Consider the following 22363-nt stretch of genomic DNA (forward strand, 5'->3'; position numbering starts at 1 on the left):
TTTTACATGGTGTTTGAACATAAATGTGAATCGGCAGTGTGTGTACACAACCACCCTACAATGTTAAAAGTCCACCCACTCCTCTTTCTTATATTTCTATTAATCTAAAACAGTGTCTCAAAATGACTGGTTTTCGTATCCGCTCTAAAGTGACGTCACTTTAGAGCAGGCCATGCCCACGACTGGTGACGGACTCCACCCTATTGTCATATATCCTCCCCCGAGTGGTCGACACACAGTCCGCCATTTTTTTCTATGCTGGAGCAGCTACAGTGAGAAGAATAATGTCTCAACTTCGTAAGCATCATAAGTGTTCTGTTGTTGGCAGTAAAATTGAACATAAGAGTCTTCATGTACTCCCGGCATCAGAGCCACTGAAGACGCAGTGGACAAGTTTTGTTTTTGAAGAAAATGTGCCCCAAAACATACCAAAATTTGTGTATGTTTGTGCAAATCATTTTAAACCGGACTGCTTTGTGAATGAGGATCAATATAAAGCAGGATTTTCAAAAAATTAGACCCTCAAGCATGGATCAGTACCAACTGTTCGTGTTCCAGCTTTATATCCTGAAGATGTTAGTATCGCACTTTATATTTTTTTAATGTCTGCAAATCACCTTTCCGAATGTGCTTGTTAGCCAATTCCACGGCTAATGCAGCTAAAATTACCATTGTCTCTGATTGTATTCACGGAGAACAGAGCTATGTCGTTATAGCTTGATTGCACATGACGTCATGTCACTGCGTTGCTGTGGTGTGAAATGCAGATGGAGGGCAGGAAGTGATTTTCTACTTATGAAGCACTATCACAAACTCAAAATGCCTATGTTTTGCGTCGTTTACGGTTGCTCATACATATATGGCTGAACTCCGGTATTTACGGTGTCAGTCATATTGGTTCTGATTTGTTGTTGCTATAGTATCCGAAGCACGAGCTGTAAAGGCACAGCCCTCTTCCGGAAAGGGGGCGGGGAGCAGCAGCTCATTTGCATTTAAAGAGGCACACACGAAAACAGCGTGTTTTTGATTCCACCCAAAAAGAGGCATTTACAACATGGTATAATAAATGATCCGTGGGGTATTTTGAGCTGAAACTTCACAGACACATTCTGAGAACACCTGAGACTTAAATTACATCTTGTAAAAAGGGGCATGATAGGTCTCCTTTAAGAAGATCTCGTGATTTTTCCATCCTGTGGATTGTGTCAGATTTGGTGATCTTGAACTAACCTGTCATAGCAGCAGTTAACCTCTAGAGAGAGACAGAACGCTTTTCATTTCATTTTCAATGATGCTATTTCATCTTGTAATTTCATTGGTTAACTTAATACACATTTAACTGGCTTAATTTATTTAAACACTATTGAATATAGCGGTTACACTTATCATTGAGGTTTATTATTATGCATTAGGTGTCATAAACAATATTTTTACACCATGGATTAGTCTTTGTTATGATTTATTACAAATATATACAAGTTAGTTTATGTGAATGCATTGAGTTACGTTAACATATAGAACTTTTAATTTAAAAAATCTATTAGTAAATGTAAAGATTAATAAATACTATAAAAGTATTGTTCATTGTTAGTTCATACTATTGTGTTAACATACACTACCTTATTGTAATATTATCTCTCTAGCCATAAGGAACATGTTTACATTTTTTAAAATGAAGTAAACACAACCCATAACGGCTTTGACATTTATGAATCGTTCACCCTGATCTTAAGAATTGTACAAAGGTATTATTAATAGAAGTGTCGCAGCTGGGGTCCCACTAACTGACATGTTACTCGTGTAGCTTTCATGCTCGAGAGCACGTGCCAATGTCTTACTGCGGCTCGCGAGATGTGCATGTCAATCATGACACCTGCTGTCACTTGTCCTTCTCACAAATGTCTTCTGGCACACAAAGCCTAAAATCGAAACCATCTTAAACATACAGTACCAGTCAAAGGTTTAGAAACCCCTAGTCATTCTGTATTATTACATTTTCCACATTTAAGAACAATAGGAAAGGCTTCAAAACTACTGGATAAAAACAAAAAACTAATGGAAGTATGGGAATTGTGTAGACCAAAATATGTCACATAAAAAATCTATCTTATATTTTAGCTTCTTTAATGTTGCCACCCTTTTTGCCACTCTAGGCAGCCCGCAATAATTCGTACGAGATGGCGAAATCATATATGATACAACTTGGCTTGCATGAAAACCTATGACTTTTATTCCCAGAGACCAACCAATCAACAAACAGAATTTCAAATTGATGCAATACTGGTTAATATTTTAGCTAGCCTCCTGTCTAACACTTTATTTTAAGAAAGGAAACATCTGTGAACAAATCTGGTAAAATCATTCCATATTTATGATGTATGTCAATAACCTGTAATATGCTTCCCTCATCTTCCGTGATATACGAAAGTTACTTTCCTATTAACATCATGGGTCCCACTTTATATTAGGTGTCTTTAACTACTATGTACTTGTACAATGTACTTATTTTGTACATATGTGTTGTTGCATTGTACTTACATTTAAAGTACTTGCTTTTAATCACATTTGTAGTTACACTCTAACCCTAAACCTAACCCAACCCTAACCCTACTCCTACTCCTAAACCTACCCGTACCGCAACCTCAGTGGCAGCAAATGTGAATCTTGTGAGAATTTTGCAGAGCAACATGTAGTTACACAGTAAAACATTGTATTGTATGTATTTTAATGTTAGTAAATAGTAGGCAAAGACACCTAATATAAAGTGTGACCAAATCATGGTTTAGGTTTAGGGTTTGGGTAACGAGTTAGACTTTATAGTTAGGTTTAAGTTTGGATTAGGGGTTCATTTTTGGAAAAAAAAATCATAGTAAAATTGTTCATTTGGTTCGTTTATTTGTCTCTATGTGAGTAAAAGTCGTACGTTTTGGTACGTACGGGTTAGGATGCTTGTTAACTGCTTTTCCGTCAGCTTTGAAACACTTTATATTTGTGCCTACATATTATATTTATATTTATAAAGGTTTATAGATCATGATAAACATAGCCAGTCAGTTGTCCAAACTTTTGACTTGTAGTGCACAAACATGCACTGACATCATTGCATTCCCAATGAAGTGCACATGCTGGCTGCGTTCAAGCATTTCTCTGCAGCTTTTGATGTGATTTTAGAATGGATGCCACTCTTTTTGGTATGCATATGAAACATTTTAAAATTTTCACCTCAAAATCAGTGTTCCACTTTCCTCGATGGCACCTGCCGATACAGACTGATTTGATGTAATATCGGTTCTTGCAAGGCATAGCCGCTGCTTAAAACAGAGAGGTCTTGCACCTTGCTTTCTAATGATTTGACTGTGGTTGCCTGGCAACCAGATGCCGGATGGCACAAGCATGTGTGGATGGTGCGATCTCAGACAGATGGAGAGAGAGTCTCATGAGAATGACCTCGTTTTAACACAAGCACCTCTGCTCAATGTGGCATCTAGGTGATGTCTCAATTTCTGCAGGCGTTTGAGGGTTCTGTTTCCCACGGCTGCTTTCTCGGTATTACTGGTGAGGTCTTGTGTATTTCAAAGGCGGCTGAACTACTGAGGGAAGACATAAACATTTTGTAGAACCCCTTTTGCGTCTAACGGTGCCAGGTGGTGGCTTTAAGTGATTTATCTCAAGCGCGTCGCACAAGTTTGACCTGGTTGTTTTGTTGGTGATCTGTTTGGGTCAACCGTTTATTTTAGAAATGCCACCCACGAGCACAGAGATGTAATTTAAATTGATTTTTAGCACAAATTAAGATTTTATGGAAGCAACATCTGGTTTGGGCATTTTGGAACTAGTGGTTGACATGGTAATAAGTAAATAGTAAATTCGAATGTATAAAATAAGAATCTATATTTTTGCATAAAGAAAATGATGCCTGTTTTAGGAACATTAATATTTTTGCATTTTCATGACAATTAAGCATTTTTTCCCCCCTAAATCCTCTGATTACTTAAAAAAAAAAAAAAAAAACAATTGTGAAAATAATGTCACAATGCCAAAAAAAAATAAAAATAAAATATATAATATATATATATATATATAAAATTGTCACAAGGGCTGTATCTCAGTAATGATAAGATTTAGAGTCAAAAGTCCGATTGCGCAAATGTGTGTTTTCTCTAGCATGTTGGTTTCAAACAACCAGTTGAAAATCCTCTTATATTAGAATAATTTTTTTGTGAATTCTTCCCTCCAAAGTAAATTTTAACTTTCATCATATTTTTGTTATAGGGCTTGGGTAGACAAGCGAACACAATCAAACCACACTGGCATACATTAAAGCAAGAGTCAACTATATTATATTATATTATATTATATTATATTATATTATATTATATTTATATTATATTATATTATATTATATTATATTATATTATATTTATATTATATTATATTATATTATATTATATTTATATTATATTATATTATATTATATTATATTATATTATGAATTGACCTTCAAAAAATAAGCCTACCCTGAGAAATATTTACTGGAGTAAAAAGTGTTACATCTAGCCGTGGTCTCCACCTATATACTTTTGATTTTGGGGTGAAACATAACCAGAATTTTCTTTGAATTTCTCTTGAGATTCACCTAAGATCTTTGGACTCTTTGAATTCCTGCATTTTCTAAATGTATCTCATTGTAAGTCCTTGCATCTAACGTGCAGTCAGATAGTGTGTTTGCTCTCTCTTGGGAGTTCCTCTCTTGTGGAGCCCACTCCAGATTTTGGCTTTGGCCCTGCCATGCTCTCAGTCACAGCAGCTTCTGATGGGCTGACCGCTGGTGTCGCACTGATCACGAGAAGAATGCCATTGACGTCAGAGGAGATGTTGTCAGCAAGGACAGTGGACCCCTGCTCTTGAAATCTCCTACAAGTGATTGGACTGTCTTTGTGTCGAGGGCAAAAGAAATGGGGGGTTGTGAAGGAGAGAAAGCCACACATGATGTGATTCTTTTCCTCAATTATACATCCTTTTCCTTCTTTAACCTTTCATCTGTCTCTTTACTGGGAATTTAAATGATTAAATTACTAGGGAATTTAATTATTCTGGTTTCAGATTTCATGAAAGTAGTAATTCACCAAAAAATGAAAATTCTTAACTATTTCTGTCACTATTTTATTTTTAATTAAAATTCTTTTTTTTTTTTTTTTTTATAGAAATAGGCACAAATTTTATTTGTGTTCAAAATTAATTTCAAGCATTTAAGCATAAGCCTTCAGATCCAAAGGTTTCAAGTCATTATTTACTCACACTTATGTTGTTCCAAACCCATATTACTTTCTTCTTCCATGGAACACAAAGGGAGAATGTTTTTGAAGAACATCCTGGCTGCTTTGTTCATAGTTTTATAAATAAATATGCACACTTTTGTTTTCTTTGTACAAAACTAATTTCAAGCATTTAAGTGTCAAAGGTTTTAAGTCACTATTTACTCATCGTACCAAACACATATGACCTTCTTTGTTCCGTGGAACACATAAAAGGAGAGTTTTAGAAGTGTATTCGGGCTGGTCTATCCAAAATGGATCCAAATCCAAAAATGTTTCCAAAATGACTATAAAAAATATCAAGAAAGTGTCATATAAGTAGTCCATACAACTCATATGCTACATTCCAAGTTTTGTGAAGCCATCCGATAGCTTTGTGTGAGGAACAGACCAAAAGTCTTAAAAATATTTCTTTAACAATTCATCTAATTCCACCTAACATTCCACCTTCCTTTTGTGTTCCACAGAAGAAAGAAAGCCATACGGTTTTTATTTTAGGATAAACTATCCCTTTAACAATCATTTCCATGACATTTTGTTCCAGTATTTTAAACAAAAATAAGAACTGTACCCCTAATCCTACTTCTTATATTTTCTGTTTCTCTGTCTGCCTTTCTTTATGTCTATTTTCTATTTTTCTTTCTTGCTTTTGCACACTGGCACTCTCTCTCTCTCATTTGTGCATATGTCTTAAGGGACTATCACCACGCTGTTTTCATCCTGACCCTTGCATTATAATGGACAAAGCCTCTTCTGACCCCGTGCGTTTAGTGCACTCTGAGTCAGAGATTGAGCAAACACTACGACCGTCGCTGACACACACACAGAGCTGCATGTCAAAGTCACCGGACGTGTTACTCAAAAGGTTGCCCTGTAACAATAACACCAAGATCCCATGACCACCGAATTGCGTGTTGTGATTGTGTCACCTGCAAGCACGCATGTCTTGATGAATGATTTTCTTGTAGTGTAAGTTTAGACCGTCTAACGTAATACACACAGTTGGCATCACAACAATTCAATATGTCCACGCACTTAAGGTACTTTCATATGCAAGTCACCTGTGCAGTGTGAACATCTGCACATCCAAAGATGCATGTTAGGGGTTTAAAACTGTCCTGTCATAATCCAGGATTACGAGAAAAAAAAAAATGAAATCTGGCCCTAAACGAATCTGCAAATGCATCAGTTTTCAAGAATAATCTACGTAGATTGACTGTCACGTAATCCTCAAACACATCAGTGAATGAAGGTGTGTATCTCTATTGTCTGCACTGGAATGTCCCCCTAGGAATATTCTGGGAAATGACAGAGCAGTTGCTATCTCAAGCAATCTGTCTGTCATAAGTAAAGAAATCTCTCCCATCTTCCTTAAATCTGATGCTAAAAAGACTTGTGTAGATGTGCTCAATTGCTGCATTTGTGATGTCTTGCTCTCTCAGTGTTAATGAACATCGTTTAATTAGGGACACACTAGTTCATTTTCAGTATGCTGCTAATATCATACTGTATAAATGTTTTTGTTTACGTGTTTCAGAGATTTGTATTGATATAGTCATTTTTACCAAAATCGTTTTTTTAATTTTTTTTATGTTATGTTATGGCCGAATACCGGTAACCAATGTTGTAATTGTAAATCTGTAAATCTGTAAATTCAGATAAAATGCTTCAAGTGAAAGGCATCCAAACATTATGATAGCCGATTTTTTTAAAGTGATAAACAATAACCAATATGAGGCCTACTGTATATTTTAAAACTGTTCTATTTTGCTTGTTTTTAATCATTCAAACTAAATGAAATTGCAGTCATAATGTACATAAAAAGATGAATAACTATTTAGCAGAAAAGATGAGTAACTATTGAGTACTTTAGAAAAGTAGCATATTAAAAGAGTTTACTGTTTGAATTGGAAAACCTACCTACTGTTATCTACTTCCAATATTCAGAACAATACAGATAATAAAAAATTGCTAATTATAGCAGATACCAATATTATTTCTGATTATATTATGCATCCTTATATATATATATATAGATGCTCTGTATTTTAAAAAGTTTATATATAATTGATGAACAATAACCAATATGAAGCTGCAATTGTAAAACTGTTTTTAATCATTCAAAATAAGTGAAGTTGCAATCATAATGTACAGAAAGAGATGAATAACTATTTAGTACATTAGAAATGTAGCATATTAAAAACGATTTTCATTTGAATTGGAAAACAATGTCTACCGTCATCTACCTTCAATATTCAGACCAATACAGGTCATAAAAATGCTAAACATGGCAGATACCAATTTACAGTAATCAACAATATATTGTGCATCTTTAAAAAAAATATATTTTTTGATGCTCTTTATTTTTAAAAATGTATTTATAATTGATAAACAATAACCGATATGAAGCCGCAGTTGTAAAACTTTTTTGTTTTACAGTGTTTTGCATGTTTTTAATTATTCAAGATAAGTGAAATTGCAATCATAGTCAGAACTCATACACATTTGTAACAGAGATTAGGCCCCTTTTTGCTGGCAGCGTAGTCTACATGAATCCGGTTCCATAGCTCCACTCCAGATCTTGCAGCTCTCACTGCGTCGTGCTCTCCAGCTCTGTAGGTTTGTGGTTTCACTGGAAGCCGCTCATGTTTGTGTAAAGCAATGCCCCCCTATGTCATGTCTAGGTAGCTGAGGTTCTGCGACGCTTTCTCACTGTCACTTGTGCAAGCTCTTTTTTTTTTTATTACTGTGGATATCGCTGGCATGCAATCTCTTCAGGAAATCTCAGCAAAGCCAGTCACTTCATATAAAAGAGTCGGGATCTCTGACTAGGGGTTTGAAAGCCGTAACGGGTGCTGGAGTTCTTTTGGATTTGCTCTCCTTTTATTTTAGAGAACGCCAGTTTAAAGACCTCTGAAGTTCATGTTTTTTTCTCACAACCTGTGGAGGATACAATGTAGGGACATGGAATTGGTATGGAATAGGCTGACTCCAGATTAATAAAAGCAGATTGAGAAGGGACTCTCTGTGCTTGTATGTGTGTATGTGCTTTGTTTTATAGGAGCATGGGGCTCTGGTGCGTTCTACACCAGGAGCCCTGCATGGCTGGACTGCTGGTGGTGTAACTCCGTTTTATTGTCTCTTCTGGACTCCAGCGCTATTGATGACTGCTAAGGAGATACAGGAATCTTTTTTGAGGGCAAGGAGCAGCTAATATTTAATCCTTCAGCCCTGTTTTTCCTCATAGGGGAGATCTTTTCAGCACATTATGAAGAGTCACCCATGTGGACATCCCAACATGGCTGTCTACGATGTGGACGATGTCCGGGAAGCCTCGGCTAGCCCGGTCAAACGCCTCAAAACTGACCATCCCCTCCCCTGTCTCCCTCCAGAGGAGGCCTACCAGAAGCTGGCCACCGAGACCCTGGAGGAACTGGACTGGTGCCTGGACCAACTGGAGACCTTGCAGACCCGACACTCGGTCAGCGAGATGGCCTCAAACAAGGTGAGTCACCCTTAAACTTATTGCCTCACACTCCCTCTCCGGGGAGCGAAGGTTTACATCACCTTAGAATGAAGGGCTTCCCCACGACTTAATGTCATTACTGGTGCACGGGGGAGTTCAGGTAATTTGTGCGATTTGGCAGGGCTGTTGGCTCACAGACGACAGACGTTAACAGGTAACGTCGAGCCAAGATGGCTGCCCCTGGGGGGGTGCAGTTGCAGTTTCAGGTAGATGAATGTGAAGGGATGTGAGTCAGGCATTTGATAAGACACGCTCGTCCAGTGGCTTGACACGTTTCCACAACGTACAATATGAAAGCTGAAATGCTTCAAGCCATATTATGTGAGTATAACTTACTGTGTCCTTTACACTGGTGTGTGTTTATGAATGCATATATGCTGGAATTGTTGATTTAGACCTTTAGAGAGACTGAGACATCATTGTCATTTGAATTGTGGGTCTATTCTTGTGAAAGGGGGGATTCCGTTGAGGTTAGATAGCTTGGGATTATGTTTAGCATTGCTGATGACTACATAGGAATGTGGCATGCTGTTGTGCTCAGGACTGCAGTCTCAACCAAAGCTTCCCTGTAATTCTGTTTCAGGGGGCGTGGAGGGGGATTGACAGATAAATATGGGGCAGAGGTTGTGCAGGGGGTGCCATTGCTATTGAAGGTCATATTTTTAATACTAACGATGTGATATAACACTTGTTGTCTGTAAATGTGGGCTATCTATTTTACTTGGATTTTTGTAAATTGATTAGTAATTCCAGAAGCTTAATATTTAAGTTTTTGAGGAAAATGTGAGTGGTGCTTGCCTAAGTAATACTCGCTGCTTAGATGCAAGGTTGTTGTAAGTGGTTGCTAGGGGGTTCAGGGTGGTTGCTAGGTGGTTACTTGGGTGCTCTGGAAAGAGCACACCCTCAAGTATGTATGATAATCTGGTCTCTAGATATCTGGTCTCTAGATATCCCTACTTCAATTTAAGTCTAAGGGTTGTTTTTTTTTTTTTCTGTTTTATCGCCCGCCAGGCGAAAATCATAATTCTGAATGCTTGAGGCATGATTCATGTCCGTAGCACAAACATTACTTATGGGACGAGTTATGCTCCAAAGTTTAATGCTTAGATTTAGGGTATCCTTCATATTTCCACGTGCCATTCTGTCTGATTATAGCGCTCAGCCTTTTAAAGTATACTCTTGAACGCAACTCAGTACAGTTCGAAGTATGCACACTTTGATTGCTTTGTGATACTCTTTAGGACAGTCAACGCCAGGTGCAGACAACGTGCACAGACGTGGACTGTCTATGTGTCTAGAAATATTGGGCTGCACCCAGACAGTACGCATGGACTGTGTGCAATACATTGCGGCATGTGGACAACCGAAGTATACTTTGGCCTTTAGAGTTATTTCAATTCCCTAACCCTTATTATAAGCAATTGTAATTGTGATGCTCGCATTAGTGAGCACCACAAATTAAATAAAGTTAATAAATAAATAAATATAAATATTACTAAATATAGTTTATATAGTAATCAAAAAAGTCGAAAGTGAAATACAATCAAGTGGGCTGTAGCATTTCAAACGTCGTAATGTTGCAGTATTTAACAGTGCAAACAAAGCCGTTCGAGCCTTAAGTGATGACAGCTTAACCACAGATTAAGAAATGACCCAACGTGTGTAACGAGTTTACAGTTGTACACGATAAACTCACCACAACACCATCAGCTTTTATGGCTAAAGAAACAGAAAAAACCCTTTCTAGGACATGATAAGCTGGTTTCAGGCCCAAACTGGCTGACTTAAAACTACAGTGTGTCATGGCCAGAGGTGGGTAGAGTAGCCAAAAAAGTACTCAAGTAGAAGTAAAAGTACTAACATAAATAATTACTTGAGTAAGAGTAAGAAAGTATCCGATTAATAGAGTACTCAAGTAGTGATTAATTCATTACTTTCACAAGTGACATAATGGACGTTAACTCCCCTATATTCCATTACATAATACACATTGAACATGTACTACAGAATTACTATTATTATTAATGGAAATTCTGTCATCATTCATCATCATGTTGTTCCAAACCCGTATGAATTCTTTCTTCCATGTGGCACAATAAGGAGATATTAGACAGAATGTTTGCCTGAGTCACTATTTACTTTCAGTGAATGTGTTTTTTTTCCCTCTATATTTTGAAAGTGAATGGTGACCGAGACTGTCAGTCTGTAACATTCTGTCTAACATCTTGTGTGTTCCACAGAATACAGAAGATCACACAAGTTTGGAACAACATGAGGGTTGGGAAATGATGACAGAATATTAAATTATGGCTGAGCTATCACTTTAAAGGAATAGTTCACCCAAAAATGAACATTTTCTCATTTACTCACCCTCATGCCATCCCAGATATGTATGACTTCCTTTTTTCTGCAGAACACAAGTTAAGATTTTTAGAATAATATCTCAGCTCTGTAGGTCAGTACAATTCAGGTGAATAGGTGCCAAAATTTTGATGCTCCAAAAAGCACATAAAGGCAGCATTAAAGTAATCCATAACATTCCAGTAGTAAAATCCATAACTTCAGAAGCGATATGATAGGTGTGGGTGAGAAACAGATCAATATTTGTAATTTTTGCTAGACATTCTTCTCCATACCCAGCAGGGGGCGATATGCAGAGAAGAATGTGAATCTCCAAAAACACAAGAAGAAGAATGTGAACATGAACTGTTTCTCATCCACAGCTATCACATCACTTCTGAAGATATTGATTTAACCACTGGAGTTTTATGGATTACTTTTATGCTGACTTATGTGATTTTTTGAGCTTTAAAATGTTGGCACCCATTCACTTGCATTGTATGGACCAAAAGAGATGAGAAATTCTTCTAAAAATCTTAATTTGTGTTCAGCAGATGAAAGAAAGTCATACACATCTGTGATGCATGAGGGTGAGAAAATGATGAGAGACTTTTCATTTTTGGGTGAACTATCCATTTAAGGGCTCTTGTCAGATCTGGCTGAATCTGTTAATAAGAGAGGTTTGGAAACATTTCTAGTAATTATTACAGTGAAAATGTGAAAATGTCCCACAAGGACAATATATATAATGCTGAAATATAAACCAAAGCATGATCATGCTTTATTAATGCCTACCTTCACTATTTCATAGCTTTCAAAGTCCTGCGTGGATTCTTATTTCAGTGTAGTTACAGTTTTCAGTGTCGAAAGAATTTTGATAATTAGTTCTGTACAGCAGTACCGCCACTCTCTAAATGCAGATTACGCAGCCTAGTGCGCAGGGCACCAACCCCGATCTTGGAACACTCACTGTGTCTGAAACCACCCCCTATCCACTATATAGTGCACTATTTTGAGTGTCTGCCATTTTGTAGGAGTGTCTGAATTCTGGGTGAGCCACTTGTTCCTTACTTTTGTTCACTCATTCTTACCCACAATGCACTCTAATTTGACGGCTAATTGCCCATAATCCACTGCGGGGAAGACGTACGAGCTGGGAGTTTACTACTTCCTTCACTCCTGCAATGTTTTCTTTCATGCTGAATGTATTAAATTGCTATTTGACAAATCATTACTTAATTAAAATAACATAATAACATATAGAGAGGCAAAACATACAGATACATTTTAAAATGTACTCTTTTTTTCTTCTTCTTTTTAAAAATTGTATCCCCTTTTCTCCCAATTTGGAATGCCCAATTCCCACTACTTAGTAGGTCTTCGTGGTGGTGTGGTTACTCACCTCAATCCAGGTGGCAGAGGACAAGTCTCACTTGCCTCCGCTTCTGAGACAGTCAGTCCACGCATCTTATCACATGGCTCGTTGTGCATGACACCCTGGAGACTCCCAGCATGTGGAGGCTCATGCTACTCTCCGCGATTCACGCACAACTTACCACACGCCCCATTGAGAGCGACAACCACTAATCACGACCACGAGGAGGTTACCCCATGTGACTCTACCCTCCATAGCAACTGGGCCAATTTGGTTGCTTAGGAGACCTGGCTGGAGTCACTCAGCACACCCTGGATTCAAACTCGTGACTCCAGGGGTGGTAGTCAGCGTCAATACTCGCTGAGCTACCCAGGCCCCAAAATGTACTCTTTATATTTATACATATATTATTTTAACTCAGGAGACTGCACACAGTGGAAATGGTAATTCTGTGGATGATTTAAAGAGCCCATATTATGCTCATTTACAGATTCATAATTTTATGAATCTGTAAATAGGTTTGCATGCTTTAATGTTCAAAAAACACATTATTTTTCTCATACTGTACATTGCTGCAGTACCTCTTTTCACCCTCTGTCTGAAACGCTCTGTTTTAGCTCCCGTCTCTTTAAAGCCCCCCTTTCCGAAAAGCCCAGTCTGCTCTGATTTGTCAGCGGCCCCAGTCTGTTGTGATTGGTCAACCGCGTAGAGCGTGTGTCGGAAATGTGACCCCCTTTACCATAACCGAAGTAGCCCTTAGGCAGGCATTATGCAAATGTGTTACACAGTGACATAGCTAAGTCATGGAAGTAATGGCTGGACTGCAAACCAGGCATTTCAGGCAGTTCAGGAGCAGTGTTTTCTGGGGAAGAGAGTAACTCACTTTGGCGTGGACTTTGTAACTTTGCAGACCTTTTACACTCACAAACAGCTATATTACTCACAAAAGGAAAGGTACAATCCCAAAAAGCATAATAGAGCCTCTTTAAATATTCTTTTATAACATGTAGGTTATGATGATTTGGTCGGATGAGGGCACTATGCGCCCAGAAACACTTCCCAGATTTATTGGAGTTTAAAGATACTAAAGTATAATAAATAAATACAATAATGTACATTAGATAAAATATGTTTACTCTTTATATTAACATATATATTATTCGCCATACGATCACCTCGCGCCCGCACAGCTCTCACACACCCGCCTCGTGCCCCTCGCTGTGCACTCGCAGAAATGCTGTCTGTTCGTGCTCCAGTTGTCAATCGCAAACGGCAGAGCAAAAGGCATTTACACTTATCTTGGATGTTTACATGGATTTATACAGTTAATCCGCCCGAAGTAGCTGCCGTAGTTGCCAGTGCAAGGGCGCAGGTAAATGCGTAAATACTGCTCATGACATGCAGGACAAAGCGCACTGATATATTGCTGCACTGATTTAAAAATGTACACATAAAATGTGTCATTAGAGCCCAGTTACAGAATCACCCTGAAAATGAACATCACATTACACAGAAAAGCCCATATTAGCATTAGAACCACAACTTACCTCAGCGTGCTGCCTTAAGTTGGAGCTGCAATTTTGATCTTGAAATATCCACTTGTCTTGGTGTTAAATGAAGGCATTGCATGACGAATCTATTTTCACTGGGCGGAGCGAAGAAAGTGTTTCACTTTGTTTGAAGAGCATGATGCTTTATCAGTGATAGACTTGGCTTGAGTGACAGTCTGTGACAGTGTGTGCAGCTGTGTGAACTTCTGCTGTCGTAAAAGTCCCATTCAATAATCTCTCAATAAATTACACATTAACTAAAATTCAACCCAGTAATGTAACGACAGGAATGCCGCACCTTGTAACAAAGTAAAAGTACATTTTTTTCATTAGAAATTTACTTGAGTGAGAGTAAAAAGTACCCACTTTTAAACCTACTCTAAAAGTAATTTTTTCCCCAAAAAGTTACTTAAGTAAATGTAATGGAGTAAATGTAGCGCGTTACTACCCACCTCTGGTCACAGTCTGGTAAAGCACATGACCTCCATGATGGTTTCCATAAACACATCAAGCACTAAGTGCTTGCTAGAGTGTTGATAGAGTGTTCTGTGTGGTTGCTAGAGAGTTGCCAGGGTGTTTCATGTGCTTGCTAGAGCATTGCTAGGGTGTTCTAAATACTTTCCAGAGTGTTGCTAGGGTGTTTCAGGTGCTTGCTAGATTGTTGCTAGGATGTTCTAGATACTTTCTAGAGCATTGCGCCAGAAATAAGGTGAAGCCACCAGAATTGTTTGAGGGGCCATTTTGGTATTCCCCTACTGCCAAAAAGACTCAATGACCGTCTCTCATATTCTGTATACAACAGTCTCATTTCACCCCCTAGTGACAATCGTGATTGACATTTAATTTGCCCATTATAGATAATATTCACTGCAAGGGAGAAGATAAACACGGATCGCAATGTCAGAGCATCCACCTGGCTAGGTTTGTAGTTATCAGTGCAGAACAATGTTCACCAAGGGATGTGGCAAAACTGTCAACAAGTTGTAAAGCAAGTAGAAAAAGCTGCAATATCTGCTTGTTATGGGGTGGCAAAATGTCCTTGTGCTCGGACATATTCTTTTTTTCTAACCTTTTAAAAAGTCTGAAAAAGATTTCTAAATCGCCTGTTTTCAAGTTGACATGGTCTCTATAGTCATAGACATATATCTCTATATGTAATACAATCAGCATGTGTATTTGTCACTTAAAACACTTAAACCTAGTGTATCAGTTACATTTTATCCATCTTTTCATGGCTTATCTCATTCTCTCTGTCTGTGCACACGCTGTGTGGAAACAGTAAGAGAGAGATAAAGAACAAGCTAGAATGCACTCTCTCAAGTCACTGTGAGAAAAAGGCACTTTAAATTAAAAAATGTACACAAAAGTAGCTCAGAACAAACACTTTGATGTTTGCAATTATATGTCTGAAAATATCTGTATCTTATTTACATTCAGCTTGATCTATTCGCCACTGTAGTAAGTTAGAGCTACTTTATGATATAGATATACTCACTTAGGTTTTCAAGAAGCAGGAACATTTCCAGACTCTAAAAAAAAAAAAAAAAAACAATTTACATGTGTAGGAAGTTTGCATTGAATGGCTTCACAGGCAGATTTTAAATATACAAGTGGTGGTTGAATGACTAATATTTACTCTTTGAAATTAGATGTTTTCCTATAAAGTCAATAGGCACACTGGAATGTTTGGGCATACAAATATAGCAACACAGTGGCTTCAATGTTATGTCGTCATCGGCAATCCAGTTCTATATTATAGATCACTGGCACAGCCTGCCCGGGGGTGTTCTAAAAATGGCCACTGAGTGGTGGACTGACTTGCCTTGGTTGCTATAGCAGGGTTCACACAGATCCTTAAAAAATCTTAAAATGTCTTTAGAAATTTAGTTTTCTAAAATGTACGGTCATAAAAAGTCTTAATTATCTTAAATGGTATAACAAAAGTCTTGATTATCATTTGCAGAGGTCTTAAATTTGGAGACGGAAAGACAGGAAGCATGATATAGCATAGTGTGATTACTGCAAAAAGCTGTGATTTAACTAAATAAATACATAGTCTGCATGTGCTGCGCGCTTCAAAGGGAAGACGCGGCACTTTTGTACATTCTCCAAGCACGCAGGGGGCTTGTGATTCAGTGTTTTAACAATTTCAGAGCGGTTCACAATCAATGTGTACCGCACATTTATGACAAGCAATCGCTGATGATCTACTGTTGAGGAATTACTGCTCATATTTGTTAAATGACAGTGTTTACTTTATATTGTTTATAATGTAATATGCTGTAAATGATTGTAAGGGTGAATATTTTATTTCCCCTATCTGTTTGGGTGAGCAGTAAGAATCCTCTGTTTATTTTGGGCTTGTTTATAGTTAAAAGTCCCTCGGTATGCATGAGATATTTTTTATGGTTATTCTTGGGATTTTGGTTGCACAGTTAACTGAATCTGGGATTTAATTCAATTTGTACTTTTGTAGCCTCTGTCTGGGCTGCCCCGTCACAGGAAGTAAATGTTTAACACATTAAATGTTTAGATTTTTAACACTTACCCGATGATTAATCATTATCTCCTTACTTCAAATACCTTATTATCATATCAGAAAGGTCCAATGTAAGTCGACCTCTTATTCATATGTATTGATATACTGGTACATAAACCAATTTTAATATGATATTGTATATGATTAAATATAAATCTTTCAAAAATTAATTTAGTGAAAAACTGAAGTGAAGTGGATAACAAGTGAGTGTTTTAAACTTACAGATACCCTGTTTTCTCTGATAAGCAATGTTAAAGGCATTGTTGAATGTTCCCCAGACTGTTCAAGTTAAAGAATCTGTAATACATTAATTATTCTGAGATTGTTTGGGTTTGTTCTGGTATCGACATATGGGATTATTTTATTTGTTCAGGTCTTGAAAAAGGTCTTAAAACATCTTATTTTTTTTTATTATTTTTTTTATGTGCAGCAACCATGTATAGTGTTGCTAGGCTGTTCTGGGTACTTGATAACATTGCCAGGGTGTTCTTTTTTTCTCAAGTCAAAAGAGCCCACCCTCAAGTCTCTATGATATTATAGTTTCTAGACATGACTCGAGTCCCTTTTTCAGTATATGTCAGTGACATTTGTTTACCTGTTTTATCATCTAGGTGGCAAAAATCATAAAATAATCACTTAGAAAAGTAATAGCACACACTGTGCCAAAGTTTAATACTTGGGGTTGTTTAAAGTGAAACACAATAAACACAGTTAATTGCGTTCATTCACAAAAGACAGTTAATTCCATGGCTCTTCCAAGTCACAAAAACATCCGATAACACGCTTTAATTTGCATTCAATGCATCCTGTTATGCTTTTGGGCAGCCGAGTTCATTTCTGAGAAACGCCTTGATTTGCATCACCGTTCACTGTGTAAACAAACACATATTATGATAACACATCAGGTGTATATTTAGGGGCGATTCCTTCTGTGCTTGAGACATTTTATATATTGTCTCCCTGGACCAATCAAAACACACCGCCCCTTCAGCCTGTGTCAGGGTTTGTTTTTGAATGTACTGAGCATGCTCCCAAATCACCGGCATAGGCCTGCCACGCTGCATACTGATGAACGGAATACCTACACACCAACAACAAGCCCTCCCTCTCACATTGCAGACAAACAGGCTTGTGTAAGACCCCACATGCTTGTAGTCACCATGGAAACACAGACAAATTGAGCCCTGCAGTGGGCTAGGAGGCAGCACCAATGAAACACACATACACACTACATTCAACACAGACACCCTACAGAAAGGTTAATGAGGTCCACTATCAAACATTACTGCTTCTTTGTAGTTCTCTGCCCAAGCAAGCTTATTTTGGATCCTAAAATTGAAACATTTAATAGTGTTTTGATAAAATATTTATAAAAAATATTCCTCACAAAATAAACAAGACCTAAAGATTATGCATAATAACATGAACAAGCGATTTGAGAAACCTACTGTATTATCTAGACCAGTGGTTCTCAACTGGTTTTGCTTCGGGACCCAGATTTTACATTGGACATCAAGTAGAAAACATAACCTGTATTAAATGTGTCCTGTGTCTGATTTTTTTTAATTCTCTTTATTTATATGAGCCTATTATATTTATTATCCAGTTTATTTCATAATGTCAAACATCATTCAACAGGACATATATTACACTGGAGGAAATCTTTGTCCATAATTTGTCCATAAGTCTTGGAGGGCCAGTCTTTAAAGCCCTTTGTGTACTTACCCTTATATTTAAAGTGCAATGGCATATAAGCACAGGTAAGACCATGTATGGCTCCTCATTACCATGCTTAGGTCAATGTAGCAAGTCTTTCAAATAATAATAATAATAATAATAATAATAATAATACTATTAGTACTGATAATAATACTAATAAAACTTTAACTACAACTGCCACTGCTATAATAAAAATGAAATGTAATAGAGACCTAATAGATTATTACTGTTACTACTGTAAAATTGTGAAACAGTTTTGTAAGGGTGAATACAAAAACCCCCTACTCCATGAACCATAGGTCAAAAATAATTTGACTTGCCCCTCGTTTATTTAAAAAGAGCAAAATCGTGGTTACCCTAAGGCACGTACAATGGAAGTGAAAGGTGCCAGTCCATAAACATTAAAATACACAGTTTCAAAATTATAGCCACAAGAAGTAAACAATATGTGTGGTAACATGATTTTAGTGTGACAAAATCGCTTGCAAACATTTTCTGTAAAGTTATATCTGATTTTACAACTTTGTTGCCATGTCAACGCCGACAAACCCTGTAATCTGGTAAATCCCTGATTTTATCACACTAAAATCATATTAACATGTGTATTGTTTACATCTTGTGGCTATACTTTTGAAACGGTGTGTATATTAATGTTTATGGACTGGCCCCATTCACTTCTATTGTAAGTGCCTCACTGAAACAGCGATTATTTCTTCCTTTTTTAAATAAACAAGGTACAAGTTGAAATTCTGTAGATTGATCTTAACTTGTATCAATGTATTCCTTTAAAGTGAAATACTGCTGTTAATCAATGTATTTTCAGATATATACTTCATTAACTTTTATAACGTTATTAATTAATTTATTATTAAATTATTTTATTATAGACTAGTTCAAGTTTTATGCAGTCACTTAAATTGAGATCCTCATTTTTTTTTGTTTGTTTGTTTTTTTTGCCATACAAGTACTGCTGTGATCTTTGATTTTTTTTATTTCATGTGAAATAGTTTCAAAGATATTGCCCCCTTAAGCATCTTCAATGCACATAGCTTCTCTTTTTAGTTACTTGTAATGTAGCTATATATATATAAAAATGAACCTGTAGCTTGATTGTAGTTTTGCTTCTTTGTATCATGAGTAGCTTGTAGTTTGGCAAGCTGCAGTTTCTAACTTCCTCACCACTGGTTTTATTTTTAGAGACCTTTGTTACTTACTCTCTCTAACTTTAAGCTGTCCATTAATGTGATGTTTATTGTTGTATATGTCACTATCTTCCTATATGTTAAAGACTTCCTATTCTAGCAAATCTGGAGTTACCCAAGTGCCCAATTTCCCTTCCATGAAACACCACACCCAGTAGATTCTGAAGCCAGAGGCCTGTCGGTGCCAGTGCACAGAAAACCAATTGGAGTCAATACTGAAAGAGAAGGAGACATATGGGCTGTGGAGGGTGGTGAGGGGGTGGTTTGGGGTATGGGTGGGGGGGATCTGTGGCCAGTGGTTTTTTGAATGACTTGGATCCTGCACGCGCACTGTGGTAAATCTTCTGGCGTCCATTGGTCCTCTCTGCAGCAGCGACCGCAAGGCACAAAACGCTGTACAGTGCTCAAAGAGTCTGCCGACGGCTTTAATAAAAGCCACACGAGGCCTGAGCGTGCACAACTAAAGACCTCGGACTCCAACAGAATTCACCAAACTACTTCACAGAAAACCACAAGGCTCTGCTCAAATCGCTAAAGAGCAGCCTTCCTCCTAAATCACGTTATGACCTTTATATATGTGCAATACAGAAATGTAATATCCAAGTATGCAGCCTCAATGTCTGTCCAATGTGCGCAGGAATGTGTCTTATGTGATGTGGGGCTTAGCCTGAAACAATGTGGCATGTTCAGTCTCAAGATGAATGTTTATCTGTTAACTATTTGGTGAAGTTGTTTACTTGCTATAATGCTTTGATTTGTTTTCTGGTAGGTTTGTTGAATCGTATTATTTTGTGCTTACCGATCACTATGTGTTTAATAGGCTACATGTTCCAGTGAAATTACAGTAACGTTTACTAATATTCATGACTTCTGAGTATTTTATAACATTGCTGCAATTTATTCCCTAAGTGTTTGTGCGTCCCTTTGGTTTTTTTGTTTTTTACCCACACAAGTTGTCACTTTCCATTGCCCTTTTATCAGATAGTGTTTTTAAACAGACTGAACAATTAAACATTTCATGTTAAAGCCACTATAGGTACACGGTAGTTCCCCATGAATGTATGCTCATGTATGCTTAGTTCTGTGACTGTATTCACAATATGGCACGGCTCGAGTGCCTTATTGCTTTTATAAAATGGTCGCCACATAATAAAAATATGAAGGACACAAATGTTCATTAAAATTTTATATTTTGTAAGTAAATCATTAAATGCCATCCTTCCACCAGAAAATATAGTCCCTGGCAGTAAACAGAGCATTGCTAGGCAACAAGAATATCTGTCAGCTATGGGTGATGTGGAGTGATACAAATAAAAGTTCTGTGAAGAGGTCAGAGCTGTGTTTTATCACGAATAAAGCACGGCTGTTGACCAATCAGCATCCAGGACTGGAACAATCAGTTTTATAATGCAGCTTTAAAAAAATAAGAAGTGAAACCATTCTATTTTAAAATATGATTAATATTTGAAAAACTTGTCCACTTGTCCAAGTCAGATGGCAAAAAAATAAAAATTGAAAGGATCCTCAAGACTGTGTGTTTAGTTTAAAAGAATATAATATATTTTGACATTTTTATGAAAAGGCACATTCTGTTCAGGTCATATGGAGTACCCATGTGAAAACTAATTGATACTCTTTACTCAAAAATTCATGATATGTACACTCTTATATATTCAGGGTTCAAGGGAAGTAATTTAATACCCTTACCGGGATTGTTACACCACATAACTTGTTTATTTTATTTTATTTTATTATTATAATTTTTTTCTCCCCTTTTTCTCCCCAATTTGGAATTCCCAATGCGCTCTAAGTCCTCATGGTGGTGTAGTGACTCGCCTCAATCCGGGTGGCGGAGAACGAATCTCAGTTGCCTCCACGTCAACCCACGCATCTCATCACATGGCTCGTTGAGCACGTCGCTGCGGAGACATAGCACGTGTAGAGGCCCAATCTATTCTCCGCAGCATCCATGCACAACTTACCACGCGCCCCACCAAGAGCGAACCACATTATAGCGACCATGAGGAGGTTACCCCATGTGACTCTACCCTCCCTAGCAACCGGGCCAATTTGGTTGCTAAGGAGACCTGGCTGGAGTCCCTGGATTCGAACTCGTGAACTTCAGGGGTGGTAGTCAGCGTCTTTACCACTGAGCTACCCAGACCCCCACCACATAAATTCGTTATATATATATATATATATTTTTTTTTTATGTAGAAAATGGTAACCAACTTGAACATGAAGAAAGATTACATTTCTTCAAACTTGACATGTTTAAAACTAGATTTTTAAGAGATTTCTTGTTTTATCACCATTCGTAAACGCCCCTAAGACAAGCATCACTATTACTGTTACTCATGCTAAAGGTTAGTGATTTGAACAAACCTTTTATGTTAAATATCAAAGTATTGTGTTACAGACCAGAATAGCATAAACTTTAGCGTGGGCTCTATAGTAGGGATGGGCACGAGTACCCAAGTACTCGGAAGTGATAGCAATGATTTATCATGAAATCGATGATCGAAAATGAAAATGTTTGATGTGAGTTTTCACTGAATTCAAAATTCAGTGACATCTACCTGACAACTATACACTACATATCAAAGAGGGGCCTTTTTTTAAATTTTGAGATTGATTCCGTCATTTTCAGCGGTACCTTGATTGTCAGAGACGTCTCATAGCAACCAAACTGATAAACGATGCTGCAATGCTAGTTCTACAGGTTTACGATAATCAAAAGAAAGTGTTTTGAACATCTGTCTCTGCACATGTTTGCTAAACACGTTTTATTGTCATA

General features: G+C 37.4%; 2 protein-coding genes across 6 annotated transcripts in view; both read left to right on the forward strand.

Moving 5' to 3' along the window:
• Positions 1-22363, forward strand: part of LOC127433694 (membrane-associated phosphatidylinositol transfer protein 2-like) — a 694725-nt gene that overhangs the window by 656815 nt on the left and 15547 nt on the right. The gene's annotated exons all lie outside the window — the stretch shown is intronic.
• LOC127433700 (cAMP-specific 3',5'-cyclic phosphodiesterase 4D-like) overlaps positions 1-22363 on the forward strand; it is a 330842-nt gene that overhangs the window by 287098 nt on the left and 21381 nt on the right. For 4 of the 5 annotated variants that reach the window (XM_051685814.1, XM_051685815.1, XM_051685816.1 and 1 more), the window contains one exon: positions 8708-8820. In XM_051685814.1, the coding sequence (XP_051541774.1) occupies positions 8708-8820 (113 nt within the window). Of the gene's footprint in view, positions 1-4471; positions 4992-6010; positions 8821-22363 lie in introns of those variants that run through there. The other variant, XM_051685817.1, reaches the window with a different exon arrangement.

This window comes from Myxocyprinus asiaticus, chromosome 43 (genome assembly GCF_019703515.2).
Source record: "Myxocyprinus asiaticus isolate MX2 ecotype Aquarium Trade chromosome 43, UBuf_Myxa_2, whole genome shotgun sequence".
In the NCBI taxonomy this organism is placed as follows: Eukaryota; Metazoa; Chordata; class Actinopteri; order Cypriniformes; family Catostomidae; genus Myxocyprinus; species Myxocyprinus asiaticus.